At 42.1% G+C, this 20005-nt stretch overlaps 1 protein-coding gene across 2 annotated transcripts in view; it reads left to right on the top strand.

Moving 5' to 3' along the window:
* Positions 1-20005, top strand: part of CDHR2 (cadherin related family member 2) — a 365548-nt gene that overhangs the window by 312172 nt on the left and 33371 nt on the right. Inside the window, exons 25-30 of one of the 2 annotated variants that reach the window (XR_013598636.1) lie at positions 5808-6782; positions 7553-7865; positions 11756-11816; positions 11911-12035; positions 15962-16075; positions 18809-18892. Coding sequence is in view for 1 of the 2 variants with exons in the window: in XM_078652806.1 (XP_078508932.1) it covers positions 5808-5885; positions 7788-7865; positions 11756-11816; positions 11911-12035; positions 15962-16075; positions 18809-18892 (540 nt within the window). In the remaining variant the exon portion in view is untranslated. The remainder of the gene's footprint in view (positions 1-5807; positions 6783-7552; positions 7866-11755; positions 11817-11910; positions 12036-15961; positions 16076-18808; positions 18893-20005) is intronic. The other variant, XM_078652806.1, reaches the window with a different exon arrangement.

The raw sequence follows: 20005 nt of genomic DNA, 5'->3' as shown, positions 1-20005 counted from the left end.
GGGTGCCAAATCACAAGAGCTGCTCTTTCACTACACAGGCTCACTCTTAATAGGCATGTTATGTTAGGTTATGTTATGTTATAGTTACTTCTATAGCGCACAACTCACCCGGGGGCATCTCAGCGCTTGCCTAGAAATAAAACCTGAGAACCAGAAATCAGACCAGCAGCAAAATTAAAACAGGTAAGCTCTTAGTTGTTTCCTGAAGGTACTATATATGGGAATTTCACGCAGGGCCACAGGTAATTTATTCCAATATCTTGGAGCAAGATACGAGAAAGCTATCCCCCCTGTGCGACTCAGACGTATACGGGGTACCTGTAGAAGGTCTAGTGTACTGGATCTAAGATTTCTGCAAGGTACATGTTTTGTGAGTTTCTTTTGAAGATAGCAAGGACCTTTGGCTCTTAAAGCATTGTAGGTGAGACAGCAGATTTTAAAATATGATCTCTTCCTCACAGGTAGCCAACGTAACTCTCTCAGTAAGGAGCCAGAGGGAGAGCCTGCTGGGTGGTTCAGGATCATTCTCGCCGCAGTGCTCTGGATCACCTGTAATTTAGCAAGCTGGGTCTCCCACTCCGGCCAACAGAGCGTTACCATAGTCCAATCTGCTAATCACCATGGCTTGAACCAGAGTTCTACGTGATTAATAGGCAGATAAGGAATAATCTTGTGCAATAGACGCAAGCTATAATAACAGGAGCTGGTAGTGGCAGCAATGTGGTCTTTCATTGTTAATGTCTGATCCAGTTTTAGACCTAAGTTTTTTACACATTATTTATGAGCGGGAGCTGCTCCCAATTGTAAGGGCCACCATTCATCCGACCAGATGGCGGAGGCTTTCCCCATTAACATTACCTCAGTTTTTCCAGGGTTCAGCTGAAGACAGTTCTCTGTCATCCAGTTGGAGATTGCAAGCATACCGACGGAGAACCAAATTTTCTCTGCTTCTTGATTGGGGCCGATAGTAAACATAAGTCAAGTATCATCAGCAAATGAAAATATCTCAAAGCTAAGCTACTGTACTATTTTTGCCAGAGGGGCCATATATATGTCAAATAGAGTTGGGCTTAAACAAGAGCCCTGAGGTACACCCCTATCCAAACACATTTTTCCCGACAGATATGGCCCTAACATAATGGTTTGCGTTCTGTCTGACATGAAATGCTGCAGCCTTTTTGAGACTGTACCTCGGATGCCACAGGAGTGCAATCTGTCCGTGAGCTTTGAGTGTGAGATGGTATCGAACGCCACGGAGAGATCTAATAGGATCAGTACTACTTATCCTCCCCCGTCCATTGTCTGCCTCAAGGAATCAGTCACAGCCAGAATGGCGGCTCAGTGCTGAATCCTGGTCGAAAGCCTGATTGCGAAGGGTCCAGAATTTTATTGGATTCCAGGTATAGACTTAGCAGCCTGTTTATTATACTTTCCAATTGCTTACCCAGTAAGGGTAGCAAGGAAATAGAATGGTAGTTACTGAGTACTCGAGGATTAGCTGTAGGTTTTTTCAATATTGGGTGTACGAATGCTTCTTTCCATGTTGTCGGGATAATACCCAATTGTATTGAGTGATTAAAAATATTTTGGATTGCTTGGGTACAGCTGATGGCTAGGAGAGCCATTGTCTTTTGAGGACAGAGATCTTGAGGCGAGCCAGATTTAGCGATGGACAGTAGGTTGGAAACCTCCTCAAGCGTGGTTGATTCAAAATAGTCGAGAGTACTGCGTGCCACTTTTTCTAAGTCGCCTAGTCTAGTGAGAGTTTCAAGGTTCTGAGAGGTGGTGGATGGAAAATTCGCGTAAATATTAGTAATCTTTTCTTGGAAATAGATTGCTAATGAATTGCATAACTCCCACTGGGGATTGTCTGCAGATTTGTGGGGATACAAAATCCCTTACTATATTAAAAAGGGCTTTTGAGAAATTACTGGCGTGTTCAATTTGGTTCAAAATAAACAAACGTATAGCTGTTTTTAAGTTCTGATGATAACTAGACAGAGACTGTTTGTATCGTAGTCTATTTTGAGGATCCTTACTAGATCGCCCAAGTCTATCCAATATCTTACATTTGAATTTTTCAGTCTTTAGCTCAGAAGTGTGCCGGGGGCTGACGGTCGCCGTTGAAGAGAACCGTAGTTTTTTTGTGGGATCACTGTGTCCAATGCTGTCACAAAGGCAAAGGCAAATGGAAAGCCTCGTTAAAAGCTTCCACATAAAGGTCTCGCCATGGTCTACACACCTCTTTTTTTCGTCCTAAATTAGTTTCTAAGCTATTCAGGCACGGCAATTGAATAGAAAGCATAATCATGGAGTGGTCTGTCCATGTAAGGGTGTCTGGAGGGTTACAAATCAGGTGCTCTATGTTGGAGAAGATTACGTCGAGTGGCCAGCAGAAGTGTTGGGCCTTTAACTCTTTGAGTAAGTCCAATTAAGTCTAGGCTGGAAAGAAGTTTGTTGGCTTCAGGGTTGTTGTGATCTTCACCATGAAAGTTAAAATCACCCAACAAAAGGAATTTATTTGAAGCGAGCACATGCATGGCTATTTGTTCTATCAGTTGATCCATGAAGTTAGCTCTAGATCCCGGGGGACGATAGATCAGTGCTCCGTTCCAGCTATCTGTAGGTGATATGATGATCTTAAAGATTCCCAATTCTAAGCTTTCATTACCTAAGGTGGAAATCCAGTTCACAGTAAGATGATTTTTAAAGGCTATGGCAATGCCACCCCCGTTTTCCCTTCCCTGTCCAGATATAAAAATGTATAACTCTGGAATAACTAAATTTATCAATGGGTGGCTAGTGGGATTTAGCCAAGTTTCTGTAAAAAACAGATTTGAGGGGAGTTTGAGGTAATCAAATCCCATATTTCAAAGGGATGTTTTGCTAACGATCTTACGTTGTATAGACTGTGACTCGATCCATACTCTTCCTTGAATTCAATCAGCTAACCAATGTCAGATCTCTTTGAAATAGACAATGCCTACAAGCTACTGGACCCTCCAGCACATTTGGGAACTTCCAAGGACAGCATATATAAGCTAGGCTCTTAGTTTGTTTGTGTGTTCTAATCGTAAGCAAAGATTTAGCAGAGTATGTTATATGGGTCAGATATGGAATATTTACCTCGTTTTGGGCAGAATTTCTGGCCTCTGGGCTCGGTTGGGCGCAGACAGGCGCAAACGGGCTTGCCTTTAGCGCGCGTCCGCTGCGCGTGCACGTTGGAGCCCGCATTTATGGCGTAACAAGTAACAGAAACTAGCCCGCTACCCTTTAATTTCCCCAAGATGGCTGATCGCTCCACCGGCAGTCTCCAGGGCCGCGGTGTCTCCTCACCTCCCAGCGCCGGTCTTGGCTGAGTTACTGTGAGTGAGTGTTTCCCCAATCAGACAGGGTAAAATTAGGTTGCACAGTTTTAAAATAAAGGTGCTAAGTGTGCAAAGAGCAAGTGTGTTAAAAATTAAGCTCCCGGCTTTCCACCTCAGGAGTTTCATGCGCAGATGTACGATTCAATTACATGGCTCTGCTTACTTCTGTCATACTTGAGAGACCCAAATGCGCACTAGTAATAAAGTCAGAAAAACAGACGTTACTTTAAAGAATAAATGGTTTCACTGTATACCACCCACCTCTACTCAATTTCCCTTTACTCATTAATACTTTCCCCACATTAGCATTAGTAAAATAGCTCCATTTAGTTTCAAGCAAGCAGATGCAAAGCACGTGAGTCTTAATGAAGCCATTTTCCTACAAGCGACAGCTCGTCATACTGCGTAGATGCAATTAACGCATGCGCAATAAAGATTTCCCTTAAGCAGCCATTTTAGAGCTACGCTCGAGTTACTTACGTTAGTAAACACATAGGCAAACTTCTCTAACCCTCGTATACTTTATGTGGTGCGTATTTGTTCACACAATATGTAATTAAGAACATGTTAGGAAGTTAAATGAGAGGATTGCTTCCAAGCAAGTCTCTTTTCTACGAGTCCTTGCTCCATCAAGGGTACCCTTCTAGTACAAAATACTATGCACAGACTCACTTCAAACATTTTCCCTCTTTGTATGCGTGCTGTACAGTGCAGCACACATGCAAAGTCGGAAAAGCATTTCTCCTTCCTTGCCCATACTTGAAAAGGGCGCAGTTTTCTCATACTAAACCCAATCTACCTTACTTAGTAAATCGAATTTAGCATGAGAAACCTTGGGTGGTGGCATGGGAATGCCCATGCTCCACCCTTGGTACGCCCCCATGGTGCAAAGTAATGCAAAGCATTGCTATGTGCTGCTTTGCTTTTCTTTTCTGTAATTTCCTGCTCAAAACAAGTTTACCGCTGGAAAGTAAATTAGAAAAAAAAGACAGCGCAAAATCTTAGTAAATCTCCCCCATAGTATCTATAATTCTTTTAATGTTGCTGCATGTACTTACTACCTCTAAACAGCACGGTGCTTCTTTTAGTGGATAGAATGTTGATGTATTTTTAAGGCTACTTTTGAGGGAATCATTGAAGGTCAAGATTCAAACTCCTCTGATTTGTTTCCCTTCCTCTGTGCTCAAAATTTCATTATCACACGCCAATAAATCACTAAAGTCTCTAAAACTCAATCTAATTAGTGCTTTTACACCAATTGTAAAGAAGTATGTCTTCTTATCTCAGATTTGTCAAAAGAAAATTGTACTTATAAATTCTAGCCAAATGTGAAGATACAAAAATGTGTATCACTATAATTATATTAAATATTGGAACATTTCACAAAAGTTTTAGTTCCAAAGAGCAAGATTGTTATTTATGTTTTTGCAAGAATTAATCTACTGGTGTACGTTTTTTCTCCCCTCACCGTAGGCACTGATAGTGGCGTGGGTATTGTCTTCCCCAATATGTTTGTACACCTTTCCATGTGTCCGTTTCCCTTCTGTCCTCTCCTTGTCTTCTTACAGTTCATTTGTACCTTCCAACTGACTGCACTAGGCACATGTCCTCTAAAAAACAATCATGTTAGTGTTTTGTATTGCTGTACTAGAGAACGATGATAATTACATTTTTGGGAAAATGTCTTGTCTTTTGGTGGAAAAGTTATGTCCTATTTTGCGTTAGGTCCCTTGAACATGTAGTCATATTTACTGCCAGATACAGATATGAGACATGGTAAAAAACGGTTTTCAGTGTTTCTGACTTTGTGATGTTTCATTACTCTCAGGGCATTTTTACTTGTCTACAATCTTTCTTGCACCTCAGACTGTAGCTCTCCTCTTTTTTTTTTTTACATCTTCCATATTCAGTTTGCAGATGATTTATTCTTTTGAACCGATGTTGTACGTTAAGCTAAAGTTCCATCATTGCCTATGAGACAATATATATCTTCCCAGTCTTTCAATAATTGTACACTCATTCCAAAAAGTGTATCAATGTGTGACATCTAGGTATTCTAATAACCGTCAAGTAGTTTCTAACAAAGGATGGGACTTGCACCATTAATAGAGACCCTGCTTACATACTTTCTCTAATGCCACAAAGTACTTGTTCAGTGTGCCTTGGTCTTGCCTCATCTCTTTATTACTTTACTATATTCTAATTCTGCTCATTAATGTTGACGTCACTGGTGCTAATTGCTGCCCATGATACAGTACATGATTAATTTCCATATTGAAAACTTGGCATCTAATTGCAGAAAATGCTGTTTAGAGCTAAGAGTGCTAGATTAGACTATCCCAGAGGAAACAGTGATCAATTTGGTTTATAGATTTTGCTGAATGATGGATATCTGAATGGATCTACATGAGTTTATGTTTGTCTTTTTTTCAACCTCAGGGTCTTAGTGAAGGCCACAAGAGCGACCGTCTACATTGCAAGTATCAAAGTGTATGGCCAGACCTACCGAGCTGCCAGGTGATTGAATCACGCAAGCCCCTTTTTCTGCATGGTGTTACTGCCCTTTACTTTTAGAAGCTGGTAAATTGTGAAGGAGTGATCAAGAAAATCATTGTATACTGTCCAGTGGCCAGATGTTGGAGAGATGTTATGTTGTGGATGATGGACACGTAATTTCTCAATTTCAATGGTCCCGAGATTGGCTGTTTGAGTTGCTGAGGCACACAATGCTAAATTCACTTTAAATTTATTTTCTGTACATTTTCCACAATAGAGCAAGTGAAAAATGAAACACATGGTGAAATGTGAAACTCAGGGTATTTACCAAGGAGCATGTGCCTTGCTTTGGTTTTGGGTGAATGCAAGAAGTCCTTGGGACAAAAATACATTGGGGTGTGGCAGAACTCTGACTTAAATAAATTTGCAGGTTCTTGCTTGACTATGCCAACTTCAAACGAGGCAATGCTTACTCGAGCAGACAGGCTGAAGGGGCAAAGTACAGGATCGAAATAAAAGGCGGCAGTACATTTAAAATGTGTTAACGTGCAATAATGTAAAGACTTTGGAACTACTGTAAATAGGTAAAGATATGATTTCACATCCCCGGGCTAAGGTCATTAGTCACAATTGCTAACGGGGAAGCTGTTTCAAGGGTGTAGATTTCAATTCGTGAATCATTTACCACCCCAAATCGTGGGTCAGTTACAGATCAATGATTTGCAACAATAATAGTAGTCACAAAACATTGACACATACCAGCAAACAAGATAATGCCTCTCTCATGTTCCTTTATTAGTTGAGTGGCTAGCAACTGCCACTTGCAAGCCAGGAAGCCTCTTCTCACTAGCAGGAGGCTTTGGGACATTGCAAAAAGATGTTATGCTGTCACAACCCCTGTATTTTTGTAAATCTCAGGTACTGTAACTGTAACTGTAACTTGTGAATTTATAAAGCGCGAATTGTTGCCCGGGGGCGTCCAAGCGCTAGGATAGCCAGAGTTTACCAGGGACAGGAAGGGGGGCATACAGTTAGTACGAGGATGCAAACAAAAAGGTCTTTAATTGCTTGAGGAACTCCGTGAGGTTAGGGTTCGCTCTAAGGTGGAGTGGCAGGGTATTCCAGGTCTTGGATGCGTTGTATGTGAACGTCCTTCCGCCAGATCTGGATCTTTTTATTCTTGGCACCACTGCCAGGAAGGTCTGGCTGGAACGAAGAGTACGGTTAGGGGTGTAGTGGGTGACCAGCTCACGTGTGATGCTGGGTCCTAAGTCCCAGAAGGCTTGATGAGCTATACATAGTGTTTTAAACAAAACTCTCTGCCGGATCGGAAGCCAGTGAAGGCTGATCAGTCCGGCCCTCACTGATTGCCTGCGGGGAATTTTGAGCAGTAGGCGCGCTGCGCAATTCTGTACAATCTGCAGCCTGCGAAGGGTGTATTCTGGGGCGCCAAGGTAGAGTACATTATTAAAATCAAGGCGTGATTGAATGAGACCTTGAATGGCTACCTGTTTTGCTTCCAGGGGGAGGAGGGGAAATATTTTGTGTAGCACCCTCATAATACCAAAACAAGTGGCTGAGAGTTTAGTGGCCTGGGCATTAAAAGAAAGTGAGCTGTCCAACCACACTCCGAGGCTCTTGATAGTCTTTTTGGGTGTTGGAGGAGGACCTAGACAAGGGGGCCACAGAGAGGGGGGATGTTGCCAAAAATGATGACTATAACGCTGATGGCATTAACATCCATAAGGATACAAACAAATTTATGATATCATGAGGAATATAAATAGTGGTGAGAGGGCTGTGGTAGGGATACTGATTACAGAAGGTCCATCTGAGGAAGGGGGGAGGGAGGGTGGAAAATTCACGTTTTATATTCTCTCAGGAAAAATACATCAACTACCCAGTGCTTCTTGTTTCTTGCAGGGCCACAGTACAGTCGGTTATGGAAGCCTATTTTGTGTATAACAATGGGACGGCCATCATGCCTGAAAAAGTCACAGAGTAAGTTTTGCCTCATTCAAGCCTTGATTGTGATTGCCCATAGATCTGCAGCAGAAGATCATTCTTCTATGTGTGAACACTCTAGCTTATTCACTGCCCTAGTGCCAGCAAATCTGGTTTATACTACAGGGTTCATGGGGTTACCTAATAGGGTAATGACATTCTTGGAAAAGCCAAAGAGCTGCTCTGAAAAAGTTGAGTGGTTCTCCTGTGGCAATTAGGGATGAGGGATTGTTCGGCAGAGGTAGAAGAGTTGTGCTCCAGAGGTTCCACGTGTTTTTTTACAGGGGTCGATGGTTGTCTTGCAGAGGTGAAGACATACCCTACAGAGGTTGAGGGACTTGCTCACAATGGTTGAGGATTTTACTGTAGTGACTGGATTTCCTTTAGACATTCAAGGGTTCTCTTGCAAAGGTCAGGAACTGTCCTGCAGTAGTGACATTGGAGTGGTCAGTGGGTTGTTCTACAGCTGTCAACTTCTTTCTGCAATAATTGTGGGGCTATCAGCTAGAGGTCTATGGTGGTGATGGTTTGTCCTTCTGCGGTTGAGGGTTGTCCTGCTGAGGTTAGATGTTAACCCGGAGGGTTGTCCTACAAGGATATACAAGTTCTTCTCCAGAAGTCAGCTTGTTTCTACACAGCTCAAGGCTGATTTTGCGAAGACGAAAGGCCATCTGGGAGAGGTCTATGATTGTTGATGGTTTGTCCTGTGATGTTTACTGTTGTCCTGCAGAGGTTAGAGGCCAATTCATAGGGGTTAACGGTTGTCCTATGATGATGATGCAAGATATACAAGTAGTGTCCGGGTGCTAGAATCAAGGCAGCCTACAAAACACAGATCGTCCTGGTAAGATTGTTTCAAAAGCCATACTTAAGGTGGAAAGTACACTTGTGATAAGTAGCCCCACAGGGAGTTTTTCCCAGGAGACCAGTCCAGGATTAGAAAAAGACCTACCTCCAGTTCTGGCCTGACAGATTTTAGGAGCTCTAGCCAATCCATCAGAGGAGGACTGTAAGTTTCTGGAAGGGACATAGTCACGAATCCTCTCTGTCAGATAACCGACTCCAGTAGCTTGCAGGGCTTTGTGAACAATGACCAGGGATTTATAAAGAATCCTATTTTTAACAGAGAGCCAGTGAAGTTCCTTCAAATGACGGGATATATGGTTTCTCAGGGGAAGATTTAGGAGGATTCGGGCCGCCAAATTCTGCACCACTCGAAGTCTGGTAGGAAGATACTCTGGGAGACACAAGCATAATTCCTTTCCGTATTCCAATCTGGAAGTTATCAGTGCTTGGATCACTGTTTTCTTAGCTTTGTCAGCAAGGGAAGACATTTTTTCAGAGTGTGTAACATCCCAAAGCAGGAACTAACCACTGCCTACATTTGTGGTTAAAAATAAAGGACACCATCAAATTTGATTTCTTCACTTGTATCTTGTTGAGAGCCAGGGAGGGGGGGCGTCCTTTCGCAAAAAGGTCATCCATGAATCTGGCGATGTCAGGCCAAAAAACATAATCTCTTTTTTATCAGGATTACATTTTAATTGATTAATGGGTAACAGGGGAACCACATTGGAGAGGCAGTTTTTAAATAATTCCCCAGCAAGCTCTTCTCCCTTTCCACTGGAGAAAAGAAGCTGTAAATCGTGAGCATATGAGATTACCTTAGCGCCTAAGATCTCAGCTAAAGGCATAAGATAGACATTAAACAAGGTAGGGCTGAGTGCTGAGCCCTGGGGCACTCTACAGTTAGCTCACGAGCTGATGTAAGAGAAAGGGGGTATCCAAACGTCTAGACTTCTTACATTCTAGAATGAGGTAAGCCACTTCAGGGCTAGACCACCAATCCCAATAAATTGGAGGTGGTTAAGGTGTCTCTGATGGGAGACTGTTTTGAAGGCCTCCAATAAGTCCAACATAATCAAGATGGCCTTCCCCCTTTGTCTAGGGAGTCCTTTATATGCTCGGTGACCTCTAACAGGAATGTATAAGTGCTAAAGTGGGGTCTGAATCCAGATTGACTTGGGTTGGAAAAGATTATGCATGTCAAAATATTGTGACAGTTGTGAGTTATACATTTTTCCACAGTTTTTGAAAAAGCAGGGATAAGGGAAATGCGCCTATGATTCACTGGATCTTTGGGATCAGCTGTGGTTCTTTTTAAGTAAAGGCAGAATGTTAGCTCTTTCCTATTGTACCGGGCCCATTCCAGCTGACAATGAGATATTCAACACTCTGTTTACAATAGGATTGATGATTTGTGCAGGTTTAGCAAGTATCATGAGAGTGCATGAGAGTGCAGATGGAGACCCAAATTTAAGGCTCCTGATGGCCACCAATGATTCCTCCAAGGAAATAAGTAAGGAGTTTGAAAGAGTTGGCATCCCAGGAATGGTCTTACTAGGACTTGCTATCTCAGAATGAGTCCCTTCTGACTGTGCATCAGCAAGTAGGCTTGCCTGAATAATATACATTTTGTCGTGAAAGAAGGAAATCAGAAGATTGCACCATTCAGCTGAGGGTTGGTGGCCTCTAATGACTGCCTCGGGGCTCATGAAGGTTTTTCCTATTTTAAAAATCTCTTTATATTTGTTGCCTGACTCCGCTATCCTAGTCTCAATTAAAGCTTTTTTAGCTGAGCGGACCTCAGAGTAATAGTTTTTCAGTGCTAGCTTATAGGTAATTTTGTCAGCCGGACTATAACTCTGCTGCCATTTCCTTTCAAGGCATTTGCAATGTTTCACACCAGACCTGAGGTCTTCATTCAACCAGAGGTCCATGTGTTTGGGTCTGTGGGAAATACGTACAGAGGCACGGAGCCAAGTTATTTATAGTGTTAAAAATCCAGTCATCCAAGGACTCAACATCCGATTTTAGTGTTCCGGAAAGAAGAGGAATATTTTCTTCCAGAGAGCTGGACAGATCTGCTGGATGAATTTTATGCAGGGCCTGCAACATAATTCGGGTTTTCTCCATGGGAATAAGATTGTTTTTTTGTATTTTGCTACTTAAACTGGATTAGATGGTGATCAGACCATGCAAGTGGTAAAGGGTCGTAGTATTTAAGAGTGAAGTTACCTCAGAATCTAATGGTTTACCCATATGGAGATTGAAGTCACTCACCTAAGGCTACAAAATATGCATATTTGGTGGACCAAGAGGCTTAAGTACTGCCCAGCAATCTCAGAAAAGGACCAACATGACCCGGGTTTCTATAGATAAGAGCCCCAGCTATGGACTGTTGGGCCGACAGTATGAGGCGGAAGCCTAAACCTTCAGCGTCTTCCAAGTACTCAAGAGGGATGGACACACATTCAAACTCATTTTTGTATATTATTGTCACCCCCCTACTTTGTATTTTTGGTGATCTTTCCTGAGGGTTTTGTAGCCAGTGGGGATATAAGGGTTCTCTTCTGGAGGTCGAGGGCTGATCTAGCAGTGAATGAGAGGCCATCTGATAGAGGTCTTTGGTTGCCAATGTTTTGTTCTGCAGAGGTTGGGTGTTGTCCTTCAGAGGTTAGATGTTGACCAGTAGGGGCAAATGATTGTCCTACAGAGATGTAACGGTTCTCCTAGAGATGTCAGGGTTTGTCCTATAGAGGCCAATGGCCGATCGTGCAAATAATAATAGGCCCTCTACAGAGGTCTTTGGTTGTCAGTTGCTTGCCTTGGAGAGGTTGAGGAGTTGTTTTGGAGAGTTCAAGAACGGTAGTTGCTATGCAGCAGATGCCAAAGAGAATCCACAACATTTAACTAATACTGGTGGAAGAAAGGTCCACCAGTCTGTAAGTAATATTATGTTTTCCCAACAGGCACACATGCAAGCGACTGAATTCACTTTTAATCATGAGTACATTTAACTCACAGTTTTTATTTCCATTTCACAGACTCATCCGGGATGCTCCAGAAGCATTGTCTGAACTCATACAGTTTGGACTCACGGTTATTGTAAGTATGCCGCCCTGAGGTGGTTCTGTAAGGAGGTCATGGCTCTGTGCTGGTTTCTAAAAGGCAATTGCTGATGTTTGTCCTTTGTTTGCAGGGTGGGTCGGCTGCCTTACCAGGGAACAACAATAACACGTTTGTTGGCATCATAGTCGGCTTAGCTGTAGGACTAGTGCTCCTCACCGTAATAATGATCACGGCTCTGGCTTGCACCAGGAAGAGGTATGAGATCACTGATCAATATACTGTGCACAGTTTATAAATGCATTCACTTTCCATCATACAAGCTTAACACCACTTGCACAGCGCTTACTACTAATGAACACTACGTCATGAGCTTGGGCGCTGTCTGCTCATCCAGAAAAAGTGTAAGTGCATTTTTGTTGGCATACCACAGTTGTGTTGTGCTGTTGACACTGCTTCATCACAGGTGGTACTGTGCGGCCGGCATTGGAAACCTGGGTTCCTTCCATCCCATCTGTATCGCTTCCCGCTCCCATACCCTCTGTGGTGGTTCTTTCTCCCATTTGTGCTTCCTTACCCACCTGTACCCTGTGTTGCCTTCCCCAACCTATTCTCCAACCCATTCTCTCTATTTTGCTTCCTCCCTGCTGGGCCTCAAAAAAAGCGATACCATAGGGGATGATGGCCTCAAAAAAAGGGGAAAAAAACGCCTTTGAGCATCTTAATTGTATTATTTTTTTATAGATCTAACTTAGATCTAAATTCGCTGGTTTGCCATTGCTTTTCTAATTCATTTATTGTTTCTGTTGGTTGGTTTTGTCATTGTTTTGTCTTGGACACGCCTGAGCTCTCTGTTTAAACACATTTTTACATTTTCTCCTTCAAGTGATTTATTGAACCATCAGTGTTTCCACTATCACGTGGTTTGCCATCCTGACTTTACATTCTCTACATTGTTTCCTAAAGTTCAAAGTAAATACAACGGATTTGATATAATATGTCTGCAAACTCGCTCATTGCTAATGCAAAAAATGTGTTGATCTTTTCGGTTGTTTTCTAAAAATGGAAAATATTATTAATAACTTGTGTTCACTATCTTAATGTTTTGGTTGGTCACATGTCCTAGTATGTGCCTGTCAGGGGCATAGCTTCATGGGGGGGTACTTTGGGTGTTACACCACCCTAATAAATGTATTTTCTTCTAAATAGTTGGGTACAGGTGCTTTCAGTCGGGTATAGTGAGGTGTATGTCAGATTTCAGCAGGAATTGTTACCTACACCAGACAAAAACGCACGCACACTTTTCCCTCTGTTTTGAAAGTCTTCAACAATGATGGTTATTTTACAAAATGTTGTGTTCTCTCTCACTTAGTACTCCTGCCAATCCACATTCGTCTCCCTTTCCATTGCCCTTTAGCCCCTCTCAGGCGCCCTGCTTGTCCTATAGTGTATTCTAACAAGGCACAGAGAAAGGCTAATGTTTATATGTTTGGGCCACAGAATCGAGTAGTTGCGCTATTTTCGCGGGTGATATATTTCTGGAGGATATGTCAGCCTAGAGCAAGGTCCAAAGCATGGCCCTTAAAATATATGGTGTCTTTAATGCATTGTTTGATGTTTAATTAAGTCATACTGTCGAGAAGATCTGCAGAACCGGGTAGTGGCTTGGATGGGGTGGCGCCCATGGTCAGATTAGAGATGCCCACTGGCACTTTACTGTTAAATATTCTTGTGAGAAGTATACACTATGGGGACACAGACCAGTTGTCACCTAGAGGTCAGTAGGTCAGAAATATCTTTATATTTAAATATGCCTGCCCTACGGTTAAACGGGCTCATTTGGAACATTCTGTAAATTTAATGACAAAATGGCTGCCATTGTATTACTACCCCAACCCCAACCACCGCCCCCCCTTTCACCCCACTTATTCACTCTGAAATGAAGCCTGGTGGGAACCAGACTATTAATGATGTTCATGTTATCTACAGCAGGCATTTTTAAGGGCTCAACCGTGGGCACATTTACACTGTTTGACCTTGCCTCGGTTACTGCTTGGAATTGATAAGGAATGTAATACCTCAGTGATGGATGAGTCGAAGCTTCAGGATGTATGGATTCAGTAGGACAGGTCCACTACCCTGCTATAGCAGAAAGGCTTGAAGTTATCAATATTTATTATTTACAAATACAAGAAGAGAACCATCCCAGCTAATACATACTAAAATCTGACATCCTCCCCTTAACATTTCCATTTTTGTAACATACCCCAAAACAACTCTCGGCAACATCATTATTTTATCATCCATTCACAGCCCTCCCTTGCATTCCATAATCTCCCTCTCTAACACCCAAACAATCATCTCCAAACGAACAACCCTTTGTCTTGCTCCACATCCTTAATCCTACTCTTCCCCTCCTCTGGGTCCCTCCTCCACCCCAAAGGGTGGATACGGCCACGCCTGACTCGCCATACCTCTAAGCTAGAAACCTACAACCTGTCCTACTGTGGCCAAACAACAAATATGGTTCATAAAAGAAGACGACCCCACAGCAACCCTATAGAGTGGGTGGGCCTGCAAAATGATACCCTTGCTTCAAATTTGCCGAAGAAGGACTTCCCAAGTGACCAGCTATGGCTCTGCTTCCCATGAGTACCCTCACTGAGGGAAATATTGTAAGGCATGGCATGATACTGGTTCTCTCAATTGGCACGATAGCAAACAAGATCAGAACAAATAGGAAAGTCTTCCCAATGGACTGAGAGAATATGACAGAACTTTGAAAAATTGTGTAACTTTAGTGGATGGTGGTCCATAGCCAGACCTGCCCAGCATGATAGCAGCATGTTTACCCAGACTAGGACCGAACAGCTCTAGACATCCGCATTCAGTTACCCCAATAATGGAGCTTGCCGGCCTGCAGGCAACATCAGTGTTACTGCAACTAAATGGAAAATGTAAGATATCTAATTGGCTTGATGACTAATACTGTAACTGTGTCTGAACTTTTGATTAAATCAGTGTATTGGATTTGACTGGTTTGGTGGCAAGATGGACTGTTGGGATGCTTATTAGTTTGTTGGTTGGTTGGGTTGCTGACTGACTAGTTAGCATGACAGATTGAGGGTTAGTAGATTAACTAGCTGGCTGGTTGATTTGGTTGGCCACCTAACTGGTTGACAAATTTGGTTGCCAGCCTGCTGGTTGGTTGTCAGACTGATTTGCCTATTTGACATGTTAGCTACATGACGTGCTGAATGAGTGATAGGTTGGTTGGCTCACTGCTTAGATGGTGTGCTGTATGACTAATTGGTCGAGTAGTTGCTGGTTGTTTTTTGATTTGTTGGTTGGCTTGTTGACTCTGGCTGGTTGGATAAATTGTATGTTGCTTTGCTGTTTTATTGGCTTGTTGGTTGGTTGTTTGGTTATCTGCCTTGTTGCTCTACTCAGTGTCTGGATAACTGATTGGTTCACTGGCTGGCTGCTTATTGTCCTGAATAAATATGTAGCTAGCTGAGTGGATAACCAACTGGTTGGTTAATTAGTCAGTGCTTTATGTGGCGGTCTGACTATCCAGCTGGCTATTTTGATAACTTGTTGACTAGCTGGTGGGCACACATATTTACTTGCTCTGGATAGTTTTCTTGCTTCTGCCACCGCATCACATATCTGTGCCTTCCCCACCAATACCCGCCTTTGGTGCAATTTCTAACCTATGTGTTGTATCGTAGGAAGGAGTTCCAGTAGACATGGTTAGGTTACAGATGAATACGTTTATTGTTCTTGGATGTTAAGTAGGTTTTCCAGTAAAGATGTAAATAAGGCCCCACCAGCAGCAGCCTCCCTGCTGCTCAGCCCAGGATCTAACTGCCACTCCACCTCACAGCAATCCTCACATTCCAATGACATCACCATCCACACCAACATTCTACCCATACCGTTCACGCTGGCTGAGCAGTAGAGGCAGAGTAACAGGGAAGATGCATAGTATAAAACCTTAGATATAACACTATGTCATGAGGCATTCACGTTAGGAGGGATTTAAAACGGGGCATGTCTCACACCTACTTTCCCTTACTTTTATTTCCTTATTGGCCATCTGGCTTCCTGGTTGGCTGATTGTTTGGTTTGTTCGATGCATCTTTGGTTGACACTAACTTTTACCTCTGTCTTTATTCTTGCAGTTTCAAGAGGAAGCTGAAAGCTGTAAAGGCAATGAAGGAAGCAAAGACAATGCCTTCCAATGCAGTGCAGGGAGGTCCAGGAATCCCGGGGACGAACAAGTACAACATGGAGGGGTGAGTGGTATGAAGTAGGCAAAAAAGAGGTTGGTATAATGCGGCAAGGAGGGCTATGCATCCTGGGTACAAAAGAGTGCAGAAAAAAATCCTTCAGCGCTAACTTCCAATCTATCAAACACTACATCACAACAACAACAACCAAAATTACCCAGGAGCTGTCATAAGAGATCCTACTCCTCCTACACCAATCTTCAAAGGATTCTAACCAACCTGGAGAACCCCTGAGTGTTGTAAGAGTTTGAAACGCGTTGACTCTATGCTGGAATATGAATTTTTATGGGTGTTGCAGAAATGCAGTTTAAATAATCCTTTCTTGCAAATGAGACCCTGATAAAAAAAACAGTTTTCAGTGTAGTTGACAGGCAGGCCTATGAAAATTATTGTTTGATCGCTTGTTTGTATATACGATATTAGGACTGGTGCCCCATGAATGTAATATTTGGAGGCATCCCCCTTGTGTTTATATATGGTGTCTTTATGAATGTTTTTCATTTCTTCATTGTTTGATATATGAATGTTTTTCATTTATTCATGTTCTCATTGTTTGTAATATGTGTTGATGGTGTTCAATGTATTTGACAACAGTGTCTCTTTTCGCACATTTTGAATTGGAAAAATATGTAAATAAGTAAAAACTATCAGAATGAAAACGTTGCCCGCTTAGGATTATTGGCTAGGTGTGGTGTCAATGTTAATATTTTGAATGTATTTACCTGGCCATTCTTGTTGTTTATCTAGTTAGAGTGGTCTAGGCCAGGTAGTAACCAGACCCAAGCATTTGTTGGTTCCACTGGCACTACAGTTAAAAGCACAAAAATACTTATCTTGTAAAACCTATCACAGTCTCACACGCACATTGCAGTGTGCCTAGATCACTAAACACAGGATGAAGAAGTGTTTTCTCATTCAGGATGGACCAATGAATTACATTTTAATTGCAGGAGTAGCCAGCCTTGAGTCACAATTTAGTTGGCCAATCAGTATGGGCACCCCATTGCAAATCAATGTAGTCATCATTAAACAAACACTAAGTTGCCTCTTCTTCCAGAATCTCCTCCCGCTCATGCAGATTAACCTGGGAAAAGAGCTAGCTCCTACCCTATTGATACTATCGCTGGACTATTGGAATGTGGTTGATACTGGTCTCTCTAAAAAAATCACTGACACACTTCAAACAGTGCACAACCTACTACTCCTAAATGCCCTTTGTGAATACCGAAAGTCGTAAAATTAGGATTTTGTCTCAGATTACTTTTGTGAATCGGGCCCATTGTATTTTTCTGTTAACCCCTAGAGTGCTACAATCTCAAATGTCAAGACTTGGCGAATTCAATAGACTGAATGACTTACAGATCAACTGTGAAAAGATCAAATGTATGTGTTTAGAGAGTGGTAGAAACTCATTAAGACTGATGCTCAATAATAAACCCCTACAAGAAGAGGCCTCCTACAACTATCTGGGTGCAATAATTGTTCATAAATGTCACCTGGAGAGACCACCTAATAGATAAGTGGATAAAAGCACAATTAGTCACTTGGTCACTTAAAAAATACTTTCAAACATATGGTGGTCAGGCCATCTCTCCATCTGTTTCTGTGCTCAACGGCAATTAACTCCAACTCTGATGTACGTCTCCATTATCTTTGATGATAAAATTGTTGCTGAGCTAGATAAACTTTATACCAATAAAGTTAAGGTATTACTTGGTCTTCGCTCTTTACCCTTCATTGTAAACTTCGGTTGGAGCTCACCTTAACTTTACTACTGTTGAGACAAGCAGGACTGGTTTTAAATTATGTGTCCGACTGCATCAGTGCCTGTGAAGATTCGCGGAAATATTTCATGTACAATAAGCTACAATTATTCAAGCCTAAACATTGTGGCGATTGCTAAGGTTATTAGTCAGCACAATCTACGCTTTCTACCGCAGATTTCAAGACTGCCATGGTTGGCCCGGAAAGATCTGATACTGAAGAGTTTGAAGGTCAACTCATGGCAGACTGATCTGACCTGTTGACAGTCATATAAGTTCTCAGACCTCATCTTAGACACTTGGACATATCTCAGAGTTATTTATTGCCAACTCTAAATCCAGGATGCAAACTTAAGTATTTGAGATATCGCCTCTTGTACATACCAATAGCTCAATTTGAAGGCTGTAGAACAAGAAATGTCATCCGCTAAGACTCTGCCGCTTTTGTGGCTAGAAATACAAATCTCTGGCACATATATTATAATACGTCCAACTCTTTTAGCCTTCAGGTAAAAATACCTATAGTTTGATTTAATTAAAGCAGACTGTAGAACACTGTAAGAAGCAATTAATATTGCTTCTCCACAAAAGACTATCAATTCATCGGGAAGCTAGTAAATGTTCTGAATTGTGTTTATTGCAATACATTTTAAATTACTATACATGTTACTATTATTTTTTTGTTAACTGTGCTATCATAGTCTATTGTGATAAATTACTGTAGTGGGATTTAGAATTTACGACTGATTTTAACTATTGTAGTAGGTTTTAGAACTGATGATGGATTTTATCTTTTCTTATGATTGTAATCAATATTTAATTATATCTATACAATACATATTTCAATCTCGTTGGTTGCCATCTGACCAATTATTTGGGCCTAAAAGAACGGTTGTTTCTGCCAAGTATCAAGACAGCCAATCAGATTTGCTGAAACAACTTGTTGACCTTCATATAATGTTGTATATTTCCCTAGAGCCAACCCTGTGCTAAACCTCAACATCGATGGTGTCTTGGACCTGGGCTTTGATGAGCAACATTCCTCCAGTGACAGTGTCAGGTGAGCTGCTCATTTTACTGGACCACAAATGATCACTGACTTGCTTACTGGCCCTTTTTGTTTTCCTTCTGCTTCCAGCTTCCAGCCCTTTCAGACCCGTTAACTTGCTTTTATTTCTCTCATCACTTTTATTACCTTGTATTGCCCCCTTGAAGTTGCCTAGCCTCGTTTTCTATTATTTTCTTTTATTGTGTTAATTCTTTATATTTGCCAGCAATTCTTTATTTTGCCATTTTTGCTACCTGACTTACACTTGCTTTCCTGGATCATTGCTCGCTCATGCTTCTACTACCTTCAAAATGGTCACTGCGCTAATCTTACTCAACCCCTTGCACCACAAATGGTCAGTGAGTCACTTACCTGCCCCTCTTGCTTCCCCTGTGCCTTAGCCCTCCAGCTAATGGTTGATTGGCCCTTTCGGATCTCCTTCTCATTTTACCTTGCTTGTATTTCTGTTATCACTTTTATTTCCGTATATGTGACCCTCGAATTTATTTTACCTCCTTTTGCTTATTATAGGTTTATTTATTTTAATTTGCAATGATTTCTTAATTTCGCCACTTTTCTTGCCGGACTTCCTCTTGGTTACACTGGAGTGCCTTAGTAAGTGCTGTCTTATGCCTCTGCCGCAGTGCTTAATTTGAGCCGGTGCTTTCCGGTGCTCAGCACCGGCACTTAATTGGTTTCTAGTGCTCTGCACCGGCACCTAATTGTCAACAGCATACTTAGTCTACCACATGGTAGCGGTGCTCATCTAATTTAGAGACGAGCAGACCAACGGTTGTTTAAGAAAACAATATACATTAAAATAGTGCTAATACCTGCCTCCCCAGCCATTCCTTTTACTTTGTGGACCTAGAATAATCTGAACTGTCGCATTTATATGCGAGAGAGATGGTTAGTAGTTGTTTTGGCAGCGATGACAAGGGCGATGAGTGGTGCAAGCTGCAGTGGCCTCCTGGTCAGAGCCCTGGCACTTAATATTTTACAAATTCAGCACTGCAGTCTGCCGCCTCCTAAATGGTTTCCACAGCGTGGATGTGCAGTGGGCACACCTTAAGCAAGTCTGTACACCCCATCCGTGAACAGACTAGGCTGTCCACTAGGACCTCA

The sequence above is a fragment of the Lissotriton helveticus genome, chromosome 7 (assembly GCF_964261635.1).
Source record: "Lissotriton helveticus chromosome 7, aLisHel1.1, whole genome shotgun sequence".
NCBI lineage: Eukaryota > Metazoa > Chordata > Amphibia > Caudata > Salamandridae > Lissotriton > Lissotriton helveticus.
Note: the sequence above shows the minus strand (reverse complement) of the source record. Positions and strands in the feature narration are given on the sequence as shown.